The sequence below is a fragment of the Aulonocara stuartgranti genome, assembly GCF_965226115.1.
Source record: "Aulonocara stuartgranti genome assembly, chromosome: 19".
Taxonomy (NCBI): Eukaryota; Metazoa; Chordata; class Actinopteri; order Cichliformes; family Cichlidae; genus Aulonocara; species Aulonocara stuartgranti.
The window spans coordinates 32,473,340-32,497,804 of record NC_138955.1 but is presented as its reverse complement, the minus strand read 5'-3'; the positions used below and the strand labels follow the sequence as shown (position 1 = coordinate 32,497,804).

Here is a 24,465-nt window from a genome sequence, read left to right as displayed (position 1 = left end):
TCGCTTGGATTTCTTGTTTATAACTGTTGTATCTGATACCTCACTTCTATTATTACACTACAGGACATTACCTACAGTATAAGAGTGTGTGTTTAAAGACACAGGGTATAACACAAAATGGGTTGGCAACATGTGATTTGTTTAACAGGGTTTCCCCAGATATGTCTTGACGTGTCTGGCCTGGATGTTTTTGCCCAATACATTCTTAAAAATGCAGTTTCTGACAAGACACTTAATATGGAAGCCTGGAACTGTCATTTGTGACCAGGATTTGTCCTTTAAGGTGGAAATGAGGCACTAACTGTATACAGCGGCCCCTCGTTTATCGCCGGAGTTACGCTCTAAAAATAACCCGCGATAGGTGAAATCCACGAAGTAGCCAGCTTTACTTTTTAAAATTATCATAGATGTTTTAAGGCTGTAAAACCCCTCACTACACACTTTATACTCTTTTCTCACGCAGGCATGAACATTTTCACACTTTTCTCTCTTGTTTAAACCTTCATAGAAAAATAAGTCCAGTAACCGAAGATCAAACCCTGTTTTCAGGTCCAGAACTTGGGAATAGAGCAGCTGCCAGAGGATTCAACATTCATGAATCATTAATGAATCAATGAATCAGAAGTCCAAGTTTTTGTGTGATGGTTAGCACCATCATCTGCCTTTTGGGTGCTACCACAGCTGCCTTTGACGGCGCAAAACGTTTCGTGGACATCGTTGTGTTTGTTGGGGAGAAAATTTCATTTCAGAGTCACACTGCTAGCAATCGAAGATTTATGTAAATTTAACAACCTGAACACATTCTGTACTGTACAGGAGACATAGCCAGGGACCACTGTAAAGGCTAATTTACATGATGGAGCCCTGCTCTTAAACTGACATAGATGTAAACTGTCTAAACAGCTGAAAGGGCTTAGAGTTTTTGAAAGATGTTTTGGTTACTGGGTCGGTCGGTTGGTTGTGGTTAACAGACTTACATTAGTTTATGTTAGTTAAACAGTAGTGGAAACAATAGCACTGTTCTGAACATCTGCTTTGCCACCTAAATGCGTGGCTCGGTACACCCGGTTTGTCAAGGAAAAGTTGTAGTTTTGGATCAATCTTGTTGGTCCGGTGATTCAAACAGACTCTTTTTTTATAAAGTGCTTTACAACAGAAGATGGCGCTACACATGTTTTTAAAACCTTGGCACTTATTTCTTAAATCCACACAGAGTTACATCTATGTCGTTTTTTGAGAGCAGAGCTCCATGATGTATTAAGCTTTATACGTGTAGTGTTTCATTTACACTTTCAGGCACACATTAAACATTAAATTATCAGGTTGTTCTACAAACTCCCTGGAGTATGTTACAAGGTTAACTCACAATACTAAAACATTTTGTGATGGCACCTTTAGTGAAATAAAGATCATTACTGTTTGCTATAAAATTAAAACTTTGCCATGCCTCTGCACTACACCATCACAGAATTAAACTCACTGTTTAATGTAACGGTCTGTGGATGTTTTAGCATCTGAAATGTAGCTGCTTGTTCTGTTTTGTGAGGACTGCAAGGAGCTTTGAGCAGCACTTGGTTACATGTATCAGTCACTGACTGCTTTTCTACTCTATTGGAGCACTTTCTTACTACAAGCCTCTTTCACACACACACACACACACACATTTATGTAAGCTAAATGAGAGTGTGCAAGCACTTTTCGCCTAACGTTCACACACAGGAGCAACTCAGGGTTCAGTATCTGCCTCATGCAGCCAGGGGATCAAACCTTCCATAGACGTATGATTAGCCAACACGTTCTCACTCCCAACTCGTCAAACGTGTGACGCATGGTCAGGCTCCCTCTGCTGCACTTATGGACGCGCAGGGTACCCCTCTCACGTCGGGAATTGACGTGAAGGGTCCTCCGATTGAAGAGATTGCCGCGGAAGTGCCTTTTGTCGGTATATTTAGACATTTTCCAAATCACATTGTAGTGACGTATACAGAACACAATAAATTATATAATGTAAACAACTACCTGAAAAACAGGTAGAACGATACTTTTGTATGGTTTATTGCATTTACGGAGGGAGTGATGTATGCTGGGTAATGGCACAGCTAGCTACTGGGTGACTTTATTCACCCGCTTCGGCTGTTATCAGTCCATACAATGGGCGTCATTAGCACAAACCAGTCCCATAGATATGGGCCATCTCCTGCTAGATTGTTCAGAAGGTTGTTCTCATCCATCCAGATGGAGGATCACTAACAGGAGCGTGGGAAGACTCCAGAATCCACTCTGGCTGGAATCCGGTGGATACAGCAGTGTTTACAGGTAAGACCGTTTAAACGGACAGCATTTATAGAATGACTATTAAAAGTCAGCGAGTGTCAGTAATGTTAATGTGGTTATGTTAGTAATACACCGAGTGCTAATATAACAGCTTTAAGATGCATTTGTAGATGTTATTACGTGTTTTACCGTCTTTATGGTGCTAGCTTAAAGTTACGGTGTAAACGTTAGCTTATATTGGAGTAAAGCTGTTACTGTTTAAACGATGTTAGCACAGAAATATTAGCTTCTGTCATGACTGATGAAGTTACTAGTTAATAAAGTTTCCAGTAAAGTGATTAATCGCAGCCACAGATTGACAGCAAATATCTCGATTAGCTTCAGTGCATCTGTAATAAATATGTGCAAGTTTCAGTGCTTCGTTTAAACTGTATGATACTTATACTGACCCAGGGTCAGTGTAAAATACAATCCTAGCTGTGTGAACAAAGCCTGGCTCCTTTAATCCTGCATGACAAACCTCAGGATGCAGGTTATTATTACTCTTTCCTGCTGGCACACCTGTCACACCTGAGAGTCAGCTAGAAACGTACAGTGACGTGGACATCATGCAAAGACTGCCAGACTCTGTAATACTGCAAATGATCAGTGACTCAGGTTAACACTAAACTTTAAACGGCACCTCTGTGTCTCTGTGTGCTGAACATCTAGGATTGAGTCAGGCTGCATTGACTGTGGGACTTTAATGTGTTAAAAGCAGGTTGAAGACAGCTCAGAAACATTTGAAGATTAAAATTTAGCATTATGGCTGCTGGTGGTTTGTAAAGCCTCTACTCAGCTGTATTTTTGTTACTAATTTATGTTTGTTGTTGTTTAACACAGATTTCAGAAGAGCAAATATGCTTAATAGTTTAACTAGATGTCATTTGTCAGTGTGGGACTGCTGAGTCACCGGAAGAACTCATTTCATTCATTCTCCACATGATGTTCATTTACAGAAATGTTTCACAGGAACTGATTTCTCCCAAAGGGTGAACTAGTGTGTTTCCATAGATTACCTCTGTATGAATGTACTTCTTAAATGAAGGCAAGTGTTTGTCCTTTTTTGTTCCTCAGGTACAGTACGTGATATCAAGTGTCACGATCCTGGGTCTTAGGACCCAGTGTTTTGAGTTTTAGTTCATTTTGATGTTTATAGTATGTTTAGCTCATTAGGCCTCCTATGTTGATTTGCTTATTAGTTCCCCCTTGTGTTTCAACCCATGTTAAGTCTCCCCTGCCCTTCATGTCTCTCTGTGCCCCCTCTGTTCTGTTTATGGTGTGTCTTTGCATGTTGGAGTTTCTTGTTTTCTGTCACCCTGCATTGTGCATTATGTTCTCATGGTTGGTCTTTTGTTACTCCCTCTAGTCTAGTCTCTTGTGTTCAAAGCTGAGTATTTCCCTCTGTGTATTTTGGTTCTTAGACCTCTGCCTTATGGTTTGTCTCTGTTTCTTAGTTGCTGTCTCCACTGTGTCTAGTTCGCGTCTCTGTGTGATACTTCCTGTTTTACTTTGAAGGTCCATGCCTCATGTGAGTGTTTCTAGTTTTGCGTCTCTGTCTCGTCCAGTCCTGATTTCTCCCAGCTGTGCCCTCCTTCTGTGTCTCATTCCCTCGTTATCCCTCTGTGTATTTAAGCCCTGTGTTTCTCTTTGTCAGTGTCGTAGTCTCCATCATAGCGGTGTGATTTTTCCCTGTGGCTCCTTGTGCTTTAGTTTTCCCAGTTTAGTTTATTTTGTATTGTTTTTCGTGTCCCACTCCACGCCAGCAATAAAGCTGTGTTTTTTGAGTTTACCTTTTGTCTCTGTGAGTTTGCGTTTGGGTCCTTCTCCTGCCTGCCACACAGCCGAACCATGACATCAAGGGCAGGCGGTCAACACTGGGGGTAGACAAGAAGCAGACGTACTTCCAAGAGGGAGCTGCAGTGAGGACACAGCCAGGTCACTGAGGTCAGAGGTCAGAATCTGAAACAGCTCAGGTTTATATTTTAGAGGTTATAAAAATCAAAATGTATTATTTAAAGAAACCTTTAAATAATAGTCATAATTATGATTATTATAACAAATATAAAACATTTAAGTGGATTTGCTGTTGCACATATTGTGTTAGCCCTGCAATAAACTGGCAGCCTGTCTTTGTCCTGTATCAGCTGGGATAGGCTTCATCCTCCCGCAACCCTGAATTGGATACATTGTATTCCAATTATGTAATCTGATCATTTACAAACTCAAGGTATCTAATCAAAATGTAAGTAATAATTATAAAATGGGAAAGCAGAAATAAGTGTGACATAAATGTAAATGTGTGAGCTGACATAGAGGACAGCTACATGCAGTCTGAAAAACCTTTGTTGTCAAGTTTGCAGGTATATCAGCACGAGACATTCTTACATAGAAGAGACGTTAAAGTCTCTAACTCAGTGAAGCATTATTGGTCCCATCTGTTTGGATAAATATAGTAAGTTGATGTGTGTCCATTTATTGACACATTTCCTTAAGTGCTTATCCAGCTCAGGATCACAGTGGAGCTGCAGCTGGATATGTTCAGTAAATAAACCTTACAAAAGTTAACAATAAACCTGCATCCATGTACGTTGTTGTCCACAGGATGAGAAAATCAAACTGGAAGACTGTGGAACATGTTAATAAATGTTTGTGTGTTTATGCCTGTGTCTTTCACAGGAGGCGCTGGAAGGTTTCCCTAATAGTTCCTGGTGAATCAAAGCAGAACCATAAAGGTTGCTGGACTGCATGATGGCCTTACCCCTGAGCCGTCATCCTGTTAAAGGAGGAACCAGTTAGAAGCTGTTTTCAAAGTAGCTGAGCAGATTTCATCTCAAGTAAGCAATTAACTGTTTGTTCGTTTGTTCTGCCACTTAAAGAGCATTTAAGGACGTCTTTCGAGTGTCCAGTTGAATTAATTCTACTGGCTCTCATGGTCATTTGTTATTATAGACATATTTTTCATCTTCATCCAGCTATTTAGTAAATTCTATCTATTTAGTAATATCCGTCAGCTATAAAATGTAATATAAATATAAAAATATCTAAATATCTCCTGTCCTTTATGTTTTAATGATGTAAGTCTGTTTACATTAGCATTCCTCACATATCAATGAGATGCTGTACAGTACAATCCTACTGACACAGCAGAGGGATAACGACGGCTATTCAACATCGTTACACGACACATTCGAGCTGCATGATGCAGACAAAGTGACTAAATCATCTTTTTGTGGTTTATTGTCTTCAAACCAGCAGACAAAGCCGATGGCAGAAGATGTCAGAGAAGAACTTCAGGCCGTGGACTGAAAAGGTATTTTTTTTTTTCTTGTTATCAAAAGACATTTGGAGTGGCAGCTTCTGCAACTGGTTGCACTAAAGTAAAGCTTACAGTCTAAGAAACCACAGTGTTGATATTCAGCACAAAGAGAAAAGCTCACTTGTTTGAATTAATTTACAATCATAGTTTTATAAATTCTGACTGTAAACAGCTTTTACAGCTTTGATATTGTTTGACACTAGATATCAGGTTTAATTTAAAGGTTTCTGTTTCCCAATGAGCCATTTACACTGATCAGTGTCAGTTTAACTGTAACACATTCATTATTTAGATTCAACAGAGAAATAACTGAATGTAAAAATGGCAGCCCTCAGGCAGGTTTATAGAGATATATGCATGCATTATGAAATTTATGTATCCCAGATAATTGTTATTCATCTAGTCATGGCAGACCTACCTCTTCCTCCCAAGTTAACTGCAACCCAAAAGAACTAGTGGGGCTATTTACACACTCACAACCAGTGTGGGGTAAAAAGAGCCACCAAAAAGCTGTCAGCCACAGATGTGCTAGAAGAGTTAAAAACTCTACTTATGGAGAAACTTTCTAAGTCTAACAGGGGACAGGTACTCCTGCCCAAATAACATGATATAACCCCACATACAGCCCAGCCATAAAATGAACCAAGTCATTTAGTTAAAGACAGCATGGGACCAAATGCATGTAACCAGCCTGCACCAACCTGACATTTCTTCCTCCTGAATTAAATGAATGAATGGATGAAAGTTAAATGACTACAAACCTAAAGCCACTAGTTCCCACACTGGAGCTCCCTGACACTGTGTGTTAACCGTATTTAGCTTGTATCAACAGTTGTAACAGGCTTAGCCACCTGAGACACTGCATTGAATTTGTTCCTGTCTTAATGATTTCAGCTGACTGGTTTCAGCTCAGATGTTCTGCTTTTTCATTTCAGTAGATCAAAGCAGCTCGTGCTCCTTCTGCTTCCAATTTAGAAGAAGAAGAAGAAGAAGAAGGCGAAGGCTTCAGCAAAGTGGTGTTCATGGTCTCAGTGAACAGTCACGGTCACACACTGCATGTGGTTTTAAAAGCAACATGTCTGTTCACCACAACAATGGAGATGTGTAATATTAGTGCAGCTACGGTTTGTTTTTGAACATCAGTTCTGTTTTCTACTTTGATCACTTAGACCAAAAAAGTGTTGTTTTCAGATTCTTTTTTTTAAATCTATAAAGCACCTGCTCATTTTTTATTACAATTAGTTTCACATAAATGTTAGTGTTTCCTTTATGATCTTTTAATGCTTACACTACACTGTACACATTAGAGACATTTCTGTTTCCTGTTTCTGTTGACTCAGAGTTGTGAAATGTTCTTTTATTTGATGCACAATATGAAGTTCATAATTTTCTTACAAATAAAACTCTGATGACAAACATGAACAGCTGTGCTTATTTCTGAGACATGAGTTTTTGAATGTGTTCATATTTAGACAGTGTGCATCTGTATGCTGAAACTGTAATGGTGAACCTGAGGTGATGGTCAACAGAAGGCAAATATATATCAGTATAAAACAATATTGAAGTAATGTCTTTACCCCCTGCAGAGTGTGGACGCTGTGCACTCAATCACCTTATTCACTGTAGTAAACATGCACCGCTAGCTCACGTGACTGACTGTCTCCATGGTTACATCGTATATTATTAGCTATGTAAACAGCTTCCAAAGATACCGCCATAGCTCTCTGCAGCTGTAACACTTAAACACTTTGCAAATCATTTTACGTTTTTGATAGTTATGAAGACAGAATGTGTTTTTAAGGTCATGCTAGGCGGTTGCTATGGTGGTTGCTGTGGACTTGGGTGGACCGCGTCCGATTCCTGTTATTAGCTGTCCGCCGTAGGAAGGCTGCGTTCCATTTACAAGTAGTGACAGTCTGCCGCAACTCGAACTCAAACCCCGCTTTGTTTTTTAATTATAGGCCTTTTATAGCCGTTCATGACACGCACACACACATAAAGCACTTTGCCTCACCATGAGAATGCAAGTTTACCTAACCTAACCTTAAAGTATCTGATATAGGATAGAAAAATGAAGCAACCAGAGATTTAATGATGAAGACTCTGGGTTCTGTAGTTCACGTTTTACAGTCCTGAATGACTCTTTGCATATGATTTATTGAAGAGGACTTTAGAATGCACTTTACATTTAGACTGTTGCTGTTTCATTTTTTACATTGTTGCCATGTTATGTCATGAATAAGGTTCACCTGCTGGGGGTTTGATGGATCAGCTGGACAATACAGTCAAAGACAGACTTCATTCATCATATGCAAGAATCCTAGTTGGATTTTTGTTGTCACTCGTGTTTTTGAACCAAATATTGAAAACAATTCTGACAGACTGGATACCTGGTCAGGGTGTACATTACCTTGTACTCAAGCATCCCAGGACAGAGCCCTGCCCCACCATGAGCCTGGGTGGATCCGTGGTTATAATATAAAAGGACCGATACTGAATATGAATATTTCATGGAAATTGAATTATAATACAAATTAGTAATAAGGGTTTCTCTGCGCCCTTATCTACCCCATACTCAAAGAGCTGCGGGCAGAGAGGGTGACAGGAGTGGATGGCACTGAAGAGAAGATGCTGGGTTTCTGGAGTCTCCTGGTCCTGTCAGTATTAGTAGGATGCATCTGCTGTGTCTTCTCGTGGATGCTCACCTACCTTGACTCGTTCCAGCCTGGTATGGATTTCCCAACACTGCGGACAGTGGCCCACGTCAGAGACGTTTAATATTGATTACATATGTCTGAATTGCTAACCCTAACCCTAACCCTAGCTCAACAGACCACAATGCCCTGGACTGTCAGTATTATTACATGCTGTGAACATAAGTACCTTTGATCACAGTTTAAAAGAGAAGGAATATTGGAAAGAAAGATCAACATTGTGATATTATTTCTTCCAAACTGACCAGAAACATGCTTGTCAGACTCTCACAGCAAAGGATCAGACTCACTGTGCATGACAGCTCAGGCCAATGATGTCTGTTAGATTGTCAGTTGTTTAGTGCTTCTGTACAGTGAGGGTCACGTCTCTATTTCAGAATAATTAATATGCCGAAAACACAAAGTTGATTGTCTTCCAATATTCTAGCATAATTAAAAAACTTTGACTTTGTAAGTACATATTATTAGTCCTAATGCCAGCATGATTCTTCATAACTCCTGCTTTGAAATACTGAACTTTAAAATTGACCTGATGAAAGATCATTTACAGTGGCACTCTGTCAGGATCATTCTGACTGTAAGATCACTGTATTAATCTGAATCCTTCTGAAATGTGCTGTGAATGAATGCTGATGCAACTCACTGTGGGAGAGCTGTTAATAAAATGAATCTGTGACACATGCAACACATTCACAGAGGAAGAGGACACAAAGGGAGGACACGCAGAGGCTGTGTTGAAGTCAGAAATCCAAATCTTTATTAAAAAACAGGCGGCGGTTACAAACAGGAAGACAAGCAGTCCATCAAACAGTCTATAGGGTCAAACATACAGAGAATTCAAACAGCAGTAAAAAATAACTGGACACTGAAAAACTTAAAGCAATGTGAGACGCAATAAAAGGAAGCAGCGCAGTATATTCACTGAATTATCATCAATTACAAAAGAGAAAAATGACGATTTCTAAGGATTATTTTCTTAAATGCAGTTAGAGTGTGTCTGGTAAAGATGGAAACATACAGAATGTAAACTGTGTGAGCTTGTGAACTTTGTTAGTAACAAATGAGGTAAAAACCCAAAACAGACAAAACACAGAAAGAGGCTCTCACTATTCGTTCATAATTAGAAAGAAACATTCTGGTCGTGGATTTTTACAGTCTTAGTTCCGCTCGCTGTCATCATTATAATCATCATGATCAATGGCGAGGTCCTGAGGTGGGCGGGGCTGTCTCTGGTGATGTCACCATGAAGGAACAGCATCTGGCACGTGTTGGTGAAACATCTCAGTACGCTGGTGTAGTTTCCTCTCCAGCTGTTTGACATGTGACACTTGAACATTAAGGGGAAGAAGAAGAAACAGTGTTAGGTCAGGTGACCACATGGTTTCTAAAGTAACTGACAGGAAGTAACCAGGCCGTTAGAAATGGATGGCATGTGTTTAGAGTTACTGGAGTTGGGTAACTCTACTTACCAAAAGCAGAAGCACACAGATGAAGGATCAGATGCTGAATGTTGCAGGAACATGCTCATGTGTGGTGGTCATTCAGTGCTGCAGGTTAGACAGTCCAAGACTGATATGCTGCCCATCTGAGAGTTTGAAAACACACATGCAAAGATTTATTTTGTATTACAGTCAAAGTTGGATGTTCATTTTTGTCCTTTAAAAATGTTTGTGTATTTGAAAGCACTAACATTTAAGGATGACTTGGATCGTCTCCTTTAAAGGGGAGACAAGTGTATCCACTGATCTACGTCACTTTACCTGGATGACGACTCCTCCCCCCTCACTCAGAAACACTCCTAATATAACCAAGCAAATAAATAATATTGAAGATTTACTTACATCATTACAAAAACATCAAAAACATCTCCTTTGATTCTATTTCTCCATTCCTGCTGAACATCAGGCAACAAATATCTCAATAAATCACAGTAAAATGTAAAGCACATGTTTTCTCTGCTTTGTCTAACCTCTGCAGAGCCTCTGTCAAGAAAAACATATCTGTAAGCATAAAACAAATATACATTTCATAACACGTCACTGGACAAACCTCGGTCAGCTGATTTCCTCTGTGCAGTGCAGATGAGCATCAGTCAGCAAGTCAAGGTGGTGAGATGGACTGGTGTCCTTTGTGACTCTGCTGGGTCTTCTGAGGAAACACCACCATCTCTCCACACCGTCACCATCTGTGAGCACAAACTGCTGCTCTGCCAGCATGTAGGAATCACATATCACACACACAGGGGTGAAGAAACATCAGAGCTCAACTTTGGATACTTTAGATCTAAACAGATCAAAGTAGCTCTTAGCTTCAACAATCAGTGAGCAGACAAACAATGATACCAAACTGATTCTGTATGAATACAATATGGTATTTTCAATACAGGTGTCAAATTAATTTATTAAAACTAATACAGATATATGTATATATATATTTTTTGATAAATTAGTTTGCTAAATTATAAGAATATATATATTTTTTTTTCATTTAACAATTGCAACTGAAAGAAATTAAATATTGAACAAAAATATATTGTCACATTCTGAGCATGCTCAGCACGCTGACAGACTTGAAGTTGCTACAGATTTTAAGAAGTGATAATTATAGGGAAAAAACTTCTCTTTTTCATCCGTTTAATCAAACATTTGATGCCTCAGCTGTCTCAGTCCTGTAGCGTTCTGCAACTACAACTAACCTGAGGCTTGGATTTGGCTGCAGGTGCCCCTGTACATCCTTCTCAGCAGCACACATGTGGGTACCATTTAATCCCACTTCTTCCTGAGCTTTGCTTCATCACAAGACCAAAGGTGGCATCCCGTGTCACGGTCTTATCATCATCCAGAAGAAACATTTGAAGAAACATCATGGAGAAGAAACATTTACGCGCCTCCTGGTTTTGTTTTCTGATCCTGCAAAAAGACTGAGGACAACAAAGCCCAGAGAACACGAGATACACAACATCCAACATTCAGACTCAACAGCCTCCATAAATGAAGAGCACCAGGTTGGTTCAGTTATAGTAGATATGAGCATACTTCACATTACTGGGTATGAATAATAATCAAGAGACAAACTTTAAAGATGCAGAGCATGACGTCCCACCATCAGACTGTAAACAAACATCCACCAGGCTTCTTTGCTGGCAGAGGTGATGATTCTCCCATCAGGGATCAGTAGAGTGTATTAACCTGTGGTATAAGCAGCAGTCACTGAAATATTACTGTTTCAGATAAGAAATCTAGCACATAAAAGCCAGGGTGGGAGGGATCTCTGCAAACTGACTTACCTCTGCAAGTATGAAGCTCAACAAAAATCTGCCTCTCCAGTCACAGACAAACAAAAAACTCCAGCTGGGAGATAGAAAACGCTGTCTGGGTCCTGCTGGATGTTGCTGGTCAGAGTTCCACATTAGCAGAGTGCTTCTTGGTCCCACTGACCCATATGGACAGTGACTGTGGAGAACTGTTCTGGAAAACAGAGAAGAGAATTAAAATAACAAAAAGCCAAACAGGATTTCCACAAAGACTCTCTTGGAATCAGCAATCAAAAAAAAAAAACACTGGTTCATATTTCAATCAAATATGAACAGGTTCCTTAAATGTACGCAGTTCAGATCTGATTTAATTTAATTTCCTTCACACAGCACATTCGTCCAGGCTGACAGGTAAACATAGAATTAATCTCAGGTAACATGACTCATAGTAGAGATTCAGTAAGAAAGATTGCAGGCTCTAATATTATTACCACACAATCCAAGGACACACCAACAGCTCAGATTTCTAGAACTATTTAAACAAATGTCTTCTGAATATTCAATTCAGGTTCACAGTGGGAAGGGGGGGGGGGGGGGGGGGGGTGTCGTGGAATTTTTTAAATAAAGTCTGCAACACAGAAAGAGCTGTGATCAAGCTATTTATTACTGCGCCAACACACATCAAACATTACAGTTCAGTCATGTCAGCGCTGCCACAGAGGTCGTGCTCCTCCTCCTTTATGCATTCCAAGGAAGAGGAAGTTAAACTGATCACACCACACTTCACGTGTCTCGCTATGAAACCTAACGTATCAATGGTTAAGCTGTTTTGTGCCCTTGGCCTTATCAGCACCTGTAAAGGGAGTTGTTTTCTCAAACTGCTGACGCTGAAGTAAGTTCATCTAGTTTTAGAAACTTTCACTGAACAGTAACAGTGTCACAACTAAGCATATGCATAAGCACTTAAATACTTTAAATGAGAATAACAGAACATTTCTATTACAGAGGCTAGAGCCTGTCCCAGTAGTCATAGGTAGAGCACACCTGGACAGGTCACCAGTCTGTCAGAGGACTAACACAGAGACAGACATCAGAGTAACAAATCTATTTAAAATTAATGTAAGTTTGCTGCAGCTGTATGTATGAACATGTGTTTCTGTGCTCACAGTCCACCTCTCAGGAACCTGCAGTTCACTTTTAGTCTACTTTAAACAGACCTCACAAAAGGCTGATGTGGCTGGATCAGTAGTCTGATTTAAGTACGATACCTTTGGCCATGGATTAATCTGGTGCATCGCTTCACTGCAGTCTTACGTATTTTCCCCACACCTGAATAAAAATACTGATATATACAAATAACAGCTTCAGCTGATGCAGCCTGACCCAATCCTAGATGTTCAGCACACAGAGACACAGAGGTACTGTTTAAAGTTTAGTGTTAACCTGAGTCACTGATCATTTGCAGTATTACAGAGTCTGGCGGTCTTTGCATGATGTCCACGTCACTGTAAGTTTCTAGCTGACTCTCAGGTGTGACAGGTGTGCCAGCAGGAAAGAGTAATAATAACCTGCATCCTGAGGTTTGTCATGCAGGATTAAAGGAGCCAGGCTTTGTTCACACAGCTAGGATTGTATTTTACACTGACCCTGGGTCAGTATAAGTATCATACAGTTTAAACGAAGCACTGAAACTTGCACATATTTATTACAGATGCACTGAAGCTAATCGAGATATTTGCTGTCAGTCTGTGGCTGCGATTAATCACTTTACTGGAAACTTTATTAACTAGTAACTTCATCAGTCATGACAGAAGCTAATATTTCTGTGCTAACATCGTTTAACCAGTAACAGCTTTACTCCAATATAAGCTAACGTTTACACCGTAACTTTAAGCTAGCACCATAAAGACGGTAAAACACGTAATAATATCTACAAATGCATCTTAAAGCTGTTATATTAGCACTCGGTGTATTACTAACATAACCACATTAACATTACTGACACTCGCTGACTTTTAATAGTCATTCTATAAATGCTGTCCGTTTAAACGGTCTTACCTGTAAACACTGCTGTATCCACCGGATTCCAGCCAGAGTGGATTCTGGAGTCTTCCACGCTCCTGTTAGTGATCCTCCATCTGGATGGATGAGAACAACCTTCTGAACAATCTAGCAGGAGATGGCCCATATCTATGGGACTGGTTTGTGCTAATGACGCCCATTGTATGGACTGATAACAGCCGAAGCGGGTGAATAAACCCAGTAGCTAGCTGTGCCATTACCCAGCATACATCACTCCCTCCGTAAATGCAATAAACCATACAAAAGTATTGTTCAACTGTTTTTCAGGTAGTTGTTTACATTATATAATTTATTGTGTTCTGTATACGTCACTACAATGTGATTTGGAAAATGTCTAAATATACCGACAAAAGGCACTTCCGCGGCAATCTCTTCAATCGGAGGACCCTTCACGTCAATTCCCGACGCGAGAGGGGTACCCTGCGCGTCCATAAGTGCAGCAGAGGGAGCCTGACCATGCGTCACACGTTTGACGAGTTGGGAGTGAGAACGTGTTGGATTAGCAGACATCCCGCTTTACCTCCAAAGCCACAGTCACCTGGTAGTTGCCACATGTATTTTTTCATTGGTTTTTTGTGAGAAAGTGAGCTGCATAGGGGATTGGTGAACAGGAGAAAGGTGAGACGAATAGAAAGGTTCTCAGATGTCCACAGGCATCATACGTCAGACCCTCAGTTGACCTGCCAATGACCCGTTAGCGTCAGAGGCCTGTGTGTCTGTGTGTATTAGTGCATTTGAATTATGTAAAGAGACAAATGGTGCAGGAGTTACAACCCCGCGTGATTAGAAGGTGGGGTTTTTCATACTCATGTCTGTTTAAACATCGTTTAGCCTGATTGAAGCACAAATCTGCACTCGAGCGTCCATTCTCTGCACACGTCTGTAGGAGTAGTGTTTCTTATTTTATTTATATTTACAACAACCTTGCAGACAATCTGAGGTCTGCTCAATCACTGCTAGTTCACTTTATTAAAATGCAATTTGGGAAAGCCCATCCACATCATGGAATACACACCTCTGTAGCTGTTTATTCCTGCATTTATTCTCTATTATTCTATATTTAATTCAGCTTAAATACCTTTATTGTACGTATGCATTCCATGTGCAAGAAGAGGTCAAGGTGAGATTCACATAGGAGGAACAACAGGTGAATATATCTTGCCTTCACATCCTCCTTGTGCTCCCTGCAGTCCTCAATAACGCTGACCTGCTGAATACTTCCATACAGCCAGCCCTCCCCAGGGTCTCATACACCTAGGCTTGACCTAACCCCCAACCCCCAAGCTCCGACCATCAAGGACCAAGACCCAGTGAAACACTGAAGGGTCACGGTCAAGGGCTAAATGTTTGCTCTCACGCACACACAGCAGCTGTCATCATCCATCACCTGGGTGTGTTTTAGAGTCAGTCTACTTCTCCATGTCAACACAGACACTATTGATTTCCCATTCATCTCCACCAAAGACCTACAGGAAAGAAAAAAGTAGAACAAAACAAGAGGGGACATAAAATATGGAATAGCAGATGAGAAAAGGACAAGAAAAAAGTCCAGATGTACTCAAAAAATACATGATGTGAAGATATGCAGAAACGAGGTTAAAGAAAGGACAGGCAAGGAAGTGAAAAGAACAATTAATACAAAATTAGAAATTAAAAGGGTGTAAGGAGAACTGAGGAAAAATAAAATAGATGGAAAATACCCTGTTAATTTCTAAAACACTGATGCTTCTCTGTAGCCTGCAGACTTTACAGATGCAAGTACTCGGTGGACACAGCGCTGCACTCTCAAGCTAATTTATTTCCCCAAATGAATCTAGTTCTGGAAACTGAAATTCAGAGCAGCAATTGTTGCTGGGCTAGATGTGCTGAATATTTTGGCACAAAGTATTTGCTCACATAAAACTGGACAGATGCTGTAAGCGGAGCAGCTTGGAAAGTTCGTAATGGTTTGTGAAACATATTTCAGAGCACTCGGGTGCATTTTGCCTTTCACAAAATCCCTGACAGACTAAAGCATCTCAGTGTTTCCACAGTATTGTATTGCAAATGATTTCCTTGTGTCTGCTGTCACTCTATTTTTTTCTCATTGTTCTGCTGGTGAAAAGAAGAGGAAGTTTGTTTTGTCCTGTTCTGGTGTCTTCACTGACCTTCAGCCAAAGGCTGTAATTGCTATTGTGCATTGCACGATCCCCCAAGTCATGTTTCACCACAGTGTCTACAACCTGAAGAGCGATTGTGTTTATGAATATGCAGATGGTCATGGTGACGAACAGAGTAATTTGTCACTCAGCTTGAGAAATACAACTGTCCCCTGGATCCTTAACTGGTTTGAATGATGTCATACAACAGGAAGGCAGTACACAATCAAACCGTTCTCCAACTGGGCACGCTGGTCTAAAGCAGGAAAAGCTCTCCATTTTCAGACCTTATCATCTGAATATTACTGCTCATAAAATCGAGCACTGTGAGTGTATGAAGGTGTCTTCTTTTAACCAGAATGTTGTGTCTACTATGGTTTTGGAGATGAGATGGAGAACCTGCAAAAAGGACGACCGTTTGGTAGCAATCCATCGATCAAGCTTTTTTGGGATATTTGTACATTTTGTGTACTTTAACCCCTTTTTAATAATTCATGCGCATGCTGCACTCCATCTGAGGAAATTTGGGATTCAGTGTCTTACCCAAGGAAGAAAAGCAACTGAACTACTGATCTGAATGTTTTTAGGGGTCCCAGTAAATATAATCTGGAAAACATTAATGAGGAAAGTCACCATCAACTGTCTTTCTGAAACATTTCAGTCTTTGGGCAGAACTCCAAGCACAACGACAAATATCAAGTATTTCTAATTGTCCCCAACATAATTGCTGCAGTGAAGTGGGGTGGTGGCATCATGCAACCATCTAGGAATGGTAGCATGATTGGAGTATGGAAATGAAGAAAACCTGCTCAAGAGTACAGCAGAGCCCAGCAACAGCTCAGCTAACAGCAGCATAGTGAACCGGCCAACCATCACAATTCTGGACAAATGTGACCCACACTCAACCCTAACATCTGTACATCTAACTGTACATTACACACATTTCAGAAATTACCAAAGTTCAGGTCTGCTTGTAAGACCTGTGTAGAATGGAGCCAAACAGGCTTTTACAATGTAACAACAAATGCATGAGTGCATTCACACTCATGCATTTGTTGTTACATTTAAAAATTGTTATATTTAAAAATGGTTAGCCTCTCACGCGTCTATAAGTGCCTTGAGGTGACTATTGTTGTGATTTGGCACTATGTAAATTAAATTGAATTATTTAGACTGCATATAAAAGCTGAGAGATGGTTTCACCGTGTGTCTGTGTGTATGACCATGCTGGCCATGCTCTTGTTGCTGCAGCAGGCAGGGGGCAGGGGGGATGGGGGCATTTATCAGTCCTCTAAGTGGCTGTAGGAAAAGCAATGCTCGCTGGGAGTTGAGCTGACAGCAGTTTTCCTCGGATCGATCTGCAGCGCTGCTCCAGTTTATGACAAAAGAGTTCACGACACGGCAGTCACAAAGTCAATACCATGATAAATACTCTCCCTCCACTCGCTTCTGTATGCCACTTTACCAGGCATTTGGCCTGACAGTTATTACTCCCGCGGTAAATCCACTGACCAGAGGGGAAGAGAATAGAAGAACAGGCGCTCTGCTCCAGGTCTCCGTGCTGGATTTATGGACCCAGGTGGACCAAGTTTACTTAATTTAAAGAAAAGATATAAACTTTGTTCGATGCTCCTCTTGATGGCGAGTCACTGCTGCAGGTTTACTCTTGGGAAGGTGAAGGGAAACCCGTTAAATGCACAAACGTATCCTGTGCTTACGTTCACATTTACCTGTATGCAAACAAAGAAATTATGTCTGTGTTTTTTTACATCTTTGTCCAATCTTGTGGGTGATTATTAGGATGCCTGAAATAGTTTTTTCCTTTGGTGAGAGTGTAATTTGAATAATTATTAGCAAATTCAAATCTGGGATTAAACCAGCCACTGTCACAAACACTCGTTTGTTGTGACCAGCTAAAGCACTGAAACTTTCCATGGCACGATTGTTGCAGCAGCAGGGAAAAAAATCCCAGTAGTTCAATTTTCCATAAATTAAGAATATTAGGAGATGTTTTGTGTTTTCCTCTGGATCCTTGTGTAGCACTAATCCAACATGTTTACAGGTGAAAGTAGCCTTATCCTTGCATACGACTGGAAAATAGTAATCAACATAGCTGATTATGCAGATGAACATGACACTGGTACATATGAATATTTTCAATTATTCTTCGCCTAATAACTCAAGTCTGGGGTAAGATTAATGTTTTTTTAAACAAGGCATTATTGCGTTTTGAGTGGCAAGTCATCGTGTTACAGCATGACTCCTAATCCTGTTAGAGACTGAGAAACACCCAAGAGATCATTAAGATTTAAGTTGTTGCATCAATAAAACATTGGCATGGACACTAAAGTACTTTGCATCACATCATGCAGAGTATCTCAGGTATGTGGCACCCACACTCAAGGATTTGGGGCCCTGTGAAAAAAATATCACTTTGGCCCAAACATGCCAGCCCTGAAAAAAAGAAACTGTACAAACACGAATCAATATCCTGCTTAGGTAAATAGATTTTTGATTTTGTGCAAGATTATTTTGATATGTGCAAGCCATGTGTTTAATGATCAACTCACCTAAGTCTTCAGATTTCAGTGGGGAGTGTGGGAGATGGGAGTGGGACGGCTGTGCCTGAGCCAGAGGTTTGATGTTTTTCAGGTTGGCAGATAAGCGTATGCATATGTACATCAGTATATATATATATGTATATATCTATATATATATATATATATATATATATATATATATATATATATATATATATATGTGTGTGTGTGTGTGTGTGTGTGTGTATGTATATGTATGTGTATATGTATATATATATATAAAAAAAAAACACCCAGCACGCCCCTGCGGGCGGTTTATCCTTCAAGCTCGGGTCCTCTACCAGAGGCCTGGGAGCTTGAGGGTCCTGCGCAGTATCTTAGCTGTTCCCAGGACTGCGCTCTTCTGGACAGAGATCTCCGATGTTTTTCCCGGGATCTGCTGGAGCCACTCGCCTAGCTTGGGAGTCACCGCACCTAGTGCTCCGATTACCACGGGGACCACCGTTACCTTCACCCTCCACATCCTCTCGAGCTCTTCTCTGAGCCCTTGGTATTTCTCCAGCTTCTCGTGTTCCTTCTTCCTGATATTGCTGTCATTCGGAACTGCTACATCGATCACTACGGCCGTCTTCTTCTGTTTGTCTACCACCACTATGTCCGGTTGGTTAGCCACCACCATTTTGTCCGTCTGTATCTGGAAGTCCCACAGGATCTTAGCTCGGTCATTCTCCACCACCCTTGGGGGCATCTCCCATTTTGACCTCGGGACTTCTAGGTTATACTCGGCACAGATGTTCCTGTACACTATGCCGGCCACTTGGTTATGGCGTTCCATGTATGCCTTGCCTGCTAGCATCTTGCACCCTGCTGTTATGTGCTGGATAGTCTCTGGGGCATCTTTACACAGCCTGCACCTGGGGTCTCGCCTGGTGTGATAGACCCCAGCCTCTATGGATCTTGTACTCAGAGCTTGTTCTTGTGCTGCCATGATTAGTGCCTCTGTGCTGTCTTTCAGTCCAGCTTTGTCCAGCCACTGGTAGGATTTCTGGATATCAGCCACCTCCTCTATCTGCCGGTGGTACATACCGTGCAGGGGCCTGTCCTTCCATGATGGTTCCTCGTCTCCCTCCTCTTTCTTGGGTTTCTGCTGCCTGAGGTATTCACTGAGCACTCGGTCAGTTGGGGCCATCTTCCCAATGTATTCTTGGATGTTCCTTGTCTCATCCTGGACTGTGGTGCTGACACTCACCAGTCCCCGGCCCCCTTCCTTCCGCTTAGCGTACAGCCTCAGGGTGCTGGACTTGGGGTGAAACCCTCCATGCATGGTCAGGAGCTTTCTTGTCTTTATGTCAGTGGCTTCTATCTCCTCCTTTGGCCAGCTTATTACCCCAGCAGGGTACCTGATCACGGGCAGGGCGTATGTGTTAATGGCCCGGATCTTGTTCTTACCATTCAGCTGACTCCTCAGGACTTGCCTGACCCTCTGCAGGTACTTGGTGGTTGCAGCCTTTCTAGCGGCCTCTTCATGGTTCCCATTTGCCTGCGGGATCCCCAGGTACTTGTAACTGTCCTCTATGTCTGCAATGTTGCCTTCTGGTAGTTCAATCCCCTCAGTTCTGACTACCTTCCCTCTCTTTGTTACCATCCGACTACACTTCTCCAGTCCGAACGACATTCCAATGTCATTGCTGTATAGCCTGGTAGGTTAATGATCTCACTGAGGGGGTTCAGGCCTATGCAGAACAGCAGTGGGGACAGAGCATCTCCTTGGTAGATCCCGCACTTGATGGTAACTTGTGCTATGGGCTTGGAGTTGGCCTCTAGTGTTGTACGCCACATCCCCATTGAGTTCCTGATGAAGGCTCTTAGGGTCCCATTGATCTTGTACAATTCTAGGCATTCCAGTATCCAGCTGTGGGGCATTGAGTCATAGGCCTTCTTGTAATCAATCCAGGCAGTGCACAGGTTGGTCAGTCTGGTCTTGCAGTCTCGGCTGATTGTTCTGTCTACCAGTAGCTGGTGTTTTGCACCTCTGGTATTCTTGCCAATTCCTTTCTGTGTCCCGCTCATGTATTGACCCATGTGCCTGTTCATCTTAGCCGATATGATGCCTGACAGGAGCTTCCATGTAGTACTGAGGCAGGTTATTGGTCGGTAGTTGGAGGGGACCGGTCCCTTCTTGGGGTCCTTGGGGATCAGGACCGTCCGGCCTTCAGTTAGCCATTCCGGGTGTCTTTCGTTAACTAGCAGCTGGTTCATTTGTGCTGCCAGACGCTCGTGGAGTGCAGTCAGCTTCTTCAGCCAGTAGGTGTGAACCATGTCGGGCCCTGGTGCTGTCCAACTCTTCATACTGGAGACCCTTTCTTGGATATCTGCCACTGTGATGGTTACTGGACCCTGTTCAGGGAGGTCGCTGTGGTCTGCCCTCAGATCCTCTAGCCACTGAGCATTGCCGTTATGGGTTGCATCCTTCTCCCATATGCTCTTCCAGTATTGCTCCGTCTCCAGCCTTGGTGGTGCTGTTCTCTTATTGTTCCCTTGCCACTGAGAGTACACCTTTGCTGGTTCTGTGGAGAACAGCTGGTTTATTCTCCTGCCTTCTATCTCTCTGGTGTACCTCCTCAAGCGGCTGGCCAAGGCTGTGAGTCTTTGCTTGGCAGTTTCCAAGGCCTCAGGTATGGACAACTTGCTGTATTTCTTAGGCACCTTCTTTGTCGCACCTTTCTGCAACTCCGTTAGTTGGCTAACCTCCCTCCGTGCTACTTTGATCTTGCCCTCTAGCCTCCTTCTCCATGGAGGGTACTGCCCCTTGTGGCTGTTCAACTTGTAGCCAAGCATCTCACTGATCACTGCTGCCGTATTGTAGATCAGCTTGTTAGTGTCGGTAATCGTGGTTGTAGGTATTGCCCGTAGTGCTGCATTAACATCATCTAGCAGACCTTCTGAGGGTACTTCACGTAATCTTGGTAACCGGCTACGGGGGATCCAGGTTTCAAGCTTGGCCATGATCCTATTTTTCAGGTCAGTTCCTCTCGCACTCAACGATCCTTCTCCTATCGCACTTGGGGCTATGTACCCAATCTCGGGTGGGGGTGATGATATCTCCCCCCTGACCTGGCGTCCTGACTCCTCCTTGCCGTAGCATTTGTGTTGTACCTCGTCAATCTCTAGCTGTGAGAGCAGTCCCTTCTTTCGAATGTTGGAACACTGAGCTACTAGTTGTTTCGCCGTCATTGTGGATGTTGGGTATCGAAGAATCCATAGGTCCCTCATCCTATTCATGTAGCCCCTTCCGCCGGGGTTACTTGCGTAGTAGCATTCCAACAACGCCCTGTTTTCGTCCCTTGCCCACCGATGCCTTCTTGTTCCAGTAGCCCACTTTTCGTCAGGGTGCCCTGGTTCCTCAACACCTGACGCGGACCTTGTTGATCCGGGCGACGTCCGAGCCGGCATGCCTTCATATTTATCTGTCTCGCTCATGTCTGCGGTAGGCTTGCTTAGCATAGGGGGTCTAGCCTTAGGACCCTTACTGGATACAGACGCCCCAGGCAGGAATCGAACTTGCGATCCTCTGTTCCAAAGGCGTGTAGTTTAACCACTACGCTATCCAGCTGCATATATATATATATATATATATATATATGTATATATATATATATATATACAGTGGGGCAAAAAAGTATTTAGTCAGCCACCGATTGTGCAAGTTCCCCCACCTAAAATGATGACAGAGGTCAGTAATTTGCACCAGAGGTACACTTCAACTGTGAGAGACAGAATGTGGAAAAAAAAATCCATGAATCCACATGGTAGGATTTGTAAAGAATTTATTCGTAAATCAGGGTGGAAAATAAGTATTTGGTCAATAACAAAAATACAACTCAATACTTTGTAACATAACCTTTGTTGGCAATAACAGAGGTCAAACGTTTACTATAGGTCTTTACCAGGTTTGCACACACAGTAGCTGGTATTTTGGCCCATTCCTCCATGCAGATCTTCTCGAGAGCAGTGATGTTTTGGGGCTGTCGCCGAGCAACACGGACTTTCAACTCCCGCCACAGATTTTCTATGGGGTTGAGGTCTGGAGACTGGCTAGGCCACTCCAGGACTTTCAAATGCTTCTTACGGAGCCACTCCTTTGTTGCCCGGGCGGTGTGTTTTGGATCATTGTCATGTTGGAAGACCCAGCCTCGTTTCATCTTCAAAGTTCTCACTGATGGAAGGAGGTTTTGGCTCAAAATCTCACGATACATGGCCCCATTCATTCTGTCCTTAACACGGATCAGTGGTCCTGTCCCCTTGGCAGAAAAACAGCCCCATAGCATGATGTTTCCACCCCCATGCTTCACAGTAGGTATGGTGTTCTTGGGATGCAACTCAGTATTCGTCTTCCTCCAAACACGACGAGTTGAGTTTATACCAAAAAGTTCTACTTTGGTTTCATCTGACCACATGACATTCTCCCAATCCTCTGCTGTATCATCCATGTGCTCTCTGGCAAACTTCAGACGGGCCTGGACATGCACTGGCTTCAGCAGCGGAACACGTCTGGCACTGCGGGATTTGATTCCCTGCCGTTGTAGTGTGTTACTGATGGTGACCTTTGTTACTTTGGTCCCAGCTCTCTGCAGGTCATTCACCAGGTCCCCCCGTGTGGTCCTGGGATCTTTACTCACCGTTCTCATGATCATTTTGACCCCACGGGATGAGATCTTGCGTGGAGCCCCAGATCGAGGGAGATTATCAGTGGTCTTGTATGTCTTCCATTTTCTGATGATTGCTCCCACAGTTGATTTTTTCACACCAAGCTGCTTGCCTATTGTAGATTCACTCTTCCCAGTCTGGTGCAGGTCTACAATACTTTTCCTGGTGTCCTTCGAAAGCTCTTTGGTCTTGGCCATGGCGGAGTTTGGAGTCTGACTGTTTGAGGCTGTGGACAGGTGTCTTTTATACAGATGATGAGTTCAAACAGGTGCCATTCATACAGGTAACGAGTGGGGGACAGAAAAGCTTCTTACAGAAGACGTTACAGGTCTGTGAGAGCCAGAGATTTCCCTTGTTTGAGGTGACCAAATACTTATTTTCCACCCTGATTTACCAATAAATTCTTTACAAATCCTACCACGTGGATTCATGGATTTTTTTTTCACATTCTGTCTCTCACAGTTGAAGTGTACCTCTGGTGCAAATTACTGACCTCTGTCATCATTTTAAGTGGGGGAACTTGCACAATCGGTGGCTGACTAAATACTTTTTTGCCCCACTGTATATATATATGGAAAATAGTATGTACATATGTGAAAAGGGACTGCACGCATCAATTACTTGTTGGCTAAAATAACACAAACACATTACTTTGTGTTAGAAATGAAGTAAGCTAACTAAAGCTAGAAAAGTCAAGCAGTTTCTTTCATGTGGACTTCACTGTGAGTTTAATTTCCACCCACTTTCTTTTCTTTCTTGATATTTAGACTTCTCTTTTAACATCTTACTGGCACTCGGCATCAGCTAGTGCTGCTGCCTGTACCAAACCAAATGATGAAGTAATGAGGGGGCCAGGCGCAGCATCAGAAGCTGACGAAACTAAAAACAAAATGAATGCCAGGAATGAAACATGTTTATAATGTTAATGTTAATCTTCTATGTTCATTTCTAGTGCTGCATTCTATTCTTGGACTCCACTAGAGTAGCTTTGCATGATTAACAGTTCAAAATAATCCTTATATATCTGTTTTAACTTTGTATTTAGATCTTCACATTATAACTGATTTCAAACACAGGTTTTGATATAACTACAGTTTGAACACTTTACTGGACTAAAACCATGTTTGTGCTCCCAAAGTGTCCACTGTGGCCCGTATAGGTCTGGGGAACGCTGAAGGGCTTTTATTCCCAGGGAAGAAAGGAGAAATGGAACGGGAGATTATTTGAAAATGGAACAGAGCAACTACCTGGAACATACCCAGTGAGTGTAAACAGAGCGTGTGCGTGTGTGTGCATGTGTGTGTGTGTGTGTGTGCATGTGTGAGTGTGTGTGTTTGATGGCCGCTGGGGTGAGAAAGCACAGCAAGCAGGAAGTATCTACTGTAAATATGTGCAGTTT

General features: G+C 42.1%; 2 protein-coding genes across 12 annotated transcripts; one reads left to right on the top strand and one right to left on the bottom strand.

Moving 5' to 3' along the window:
* Window positions 1–1,649: 1,649 nt before the first annotated feature.
* LOC309695258 (uncharacterized protein) lies at window positions 1,650–7,037 on the top strand. 6 transcript variants are annotated; one of them, XM_082515805.1, is made up of 6 exons: window positions 1,650–1,942; window positions 2,236–2,316; window positions 4,176–4,260; window positions 4,993–5,150; window positions 5,572–5,626; window positions 6,568–7,037. In XM_082515805.1, exons 1-4 carry the CDS (start codon window positions 1,855–1,857, stop codon window positions 5,063–5,065), a joined length of 327 nt encoding a protein of 108 aa, XP_082371931.1. In that variant the 5' UTR covers window positions 1,650–1,854; the 3' UTR covers window positions 5,066–5,150; window positions 5,572–5,626; window positions 6,568–7,037. The 6 variants fall into 6 exon arrangements, 4 of the variants coding, with proteins under 4 accessions (XP_082371931.1, XP_082371930.1, XP_082371929.1 ...); XM_082515804.1 differs by having other exon boundaries at window positions 5,569–5,626; window positions 6,571–7,037; XM_082515803.1 differs by having other exon boundaries at window positions 5,569–5,626.
* A 2,043-nt stretch (window positions 7,038–9,080) lies between these two features.
* Window positions 9,081–14,499, bottom strand: LOC309695259 (uncharacterized protein). 6 transcript variants are annotated; one of them, XR_014273081.1, is made up of 8 exons: window positions 14,030–14,457; window positions 13,658–13,737; window positions 11,633–11,813; window positions 11,042–11,534; window positions 10,396–10,552; window positions 10,037–10,144; window positions 9,816–9,931; window positions 9,081–9,673 (listed from the first exon to the last, which is right to left on the bottom strand). XR_014273081.1 is itself a non-coding variant. In XM_082515807.1 (8 exons), exons 1-3 carry the CDS (start codon window positions 14,189–14,191, stop codon window positions 11,742–11,744), a joined length of 318 nt encoding a protein of 105 aa, XP_082371933.1. In that variant the 5' UTR covers window positions 14,192–14,499; the 3' UTR covers window positions 9,081–9,673; window positions 9,816–9,931; window positions 10,037–10,144; window positions 10,396–10,552; window positions 11,042–11,534; window positions 11,633–11,741. The 6 variants fall into 6 exon arrangements, 1 of the variants encoding a protein (XP_082371933.1); XM_082515807.1 differs by having other exon boundaries at window positions 14,026–14,499; XR_014273082.1 differs by lacking the exon at window positions 14,030–14,457 and having other exon boundaries at window positions 11,625–11,813; window positions 13,658–14,003.
* Between the last annotated feature and the right edge of the window lie 9,966 nt (window positions 14,500–24,465).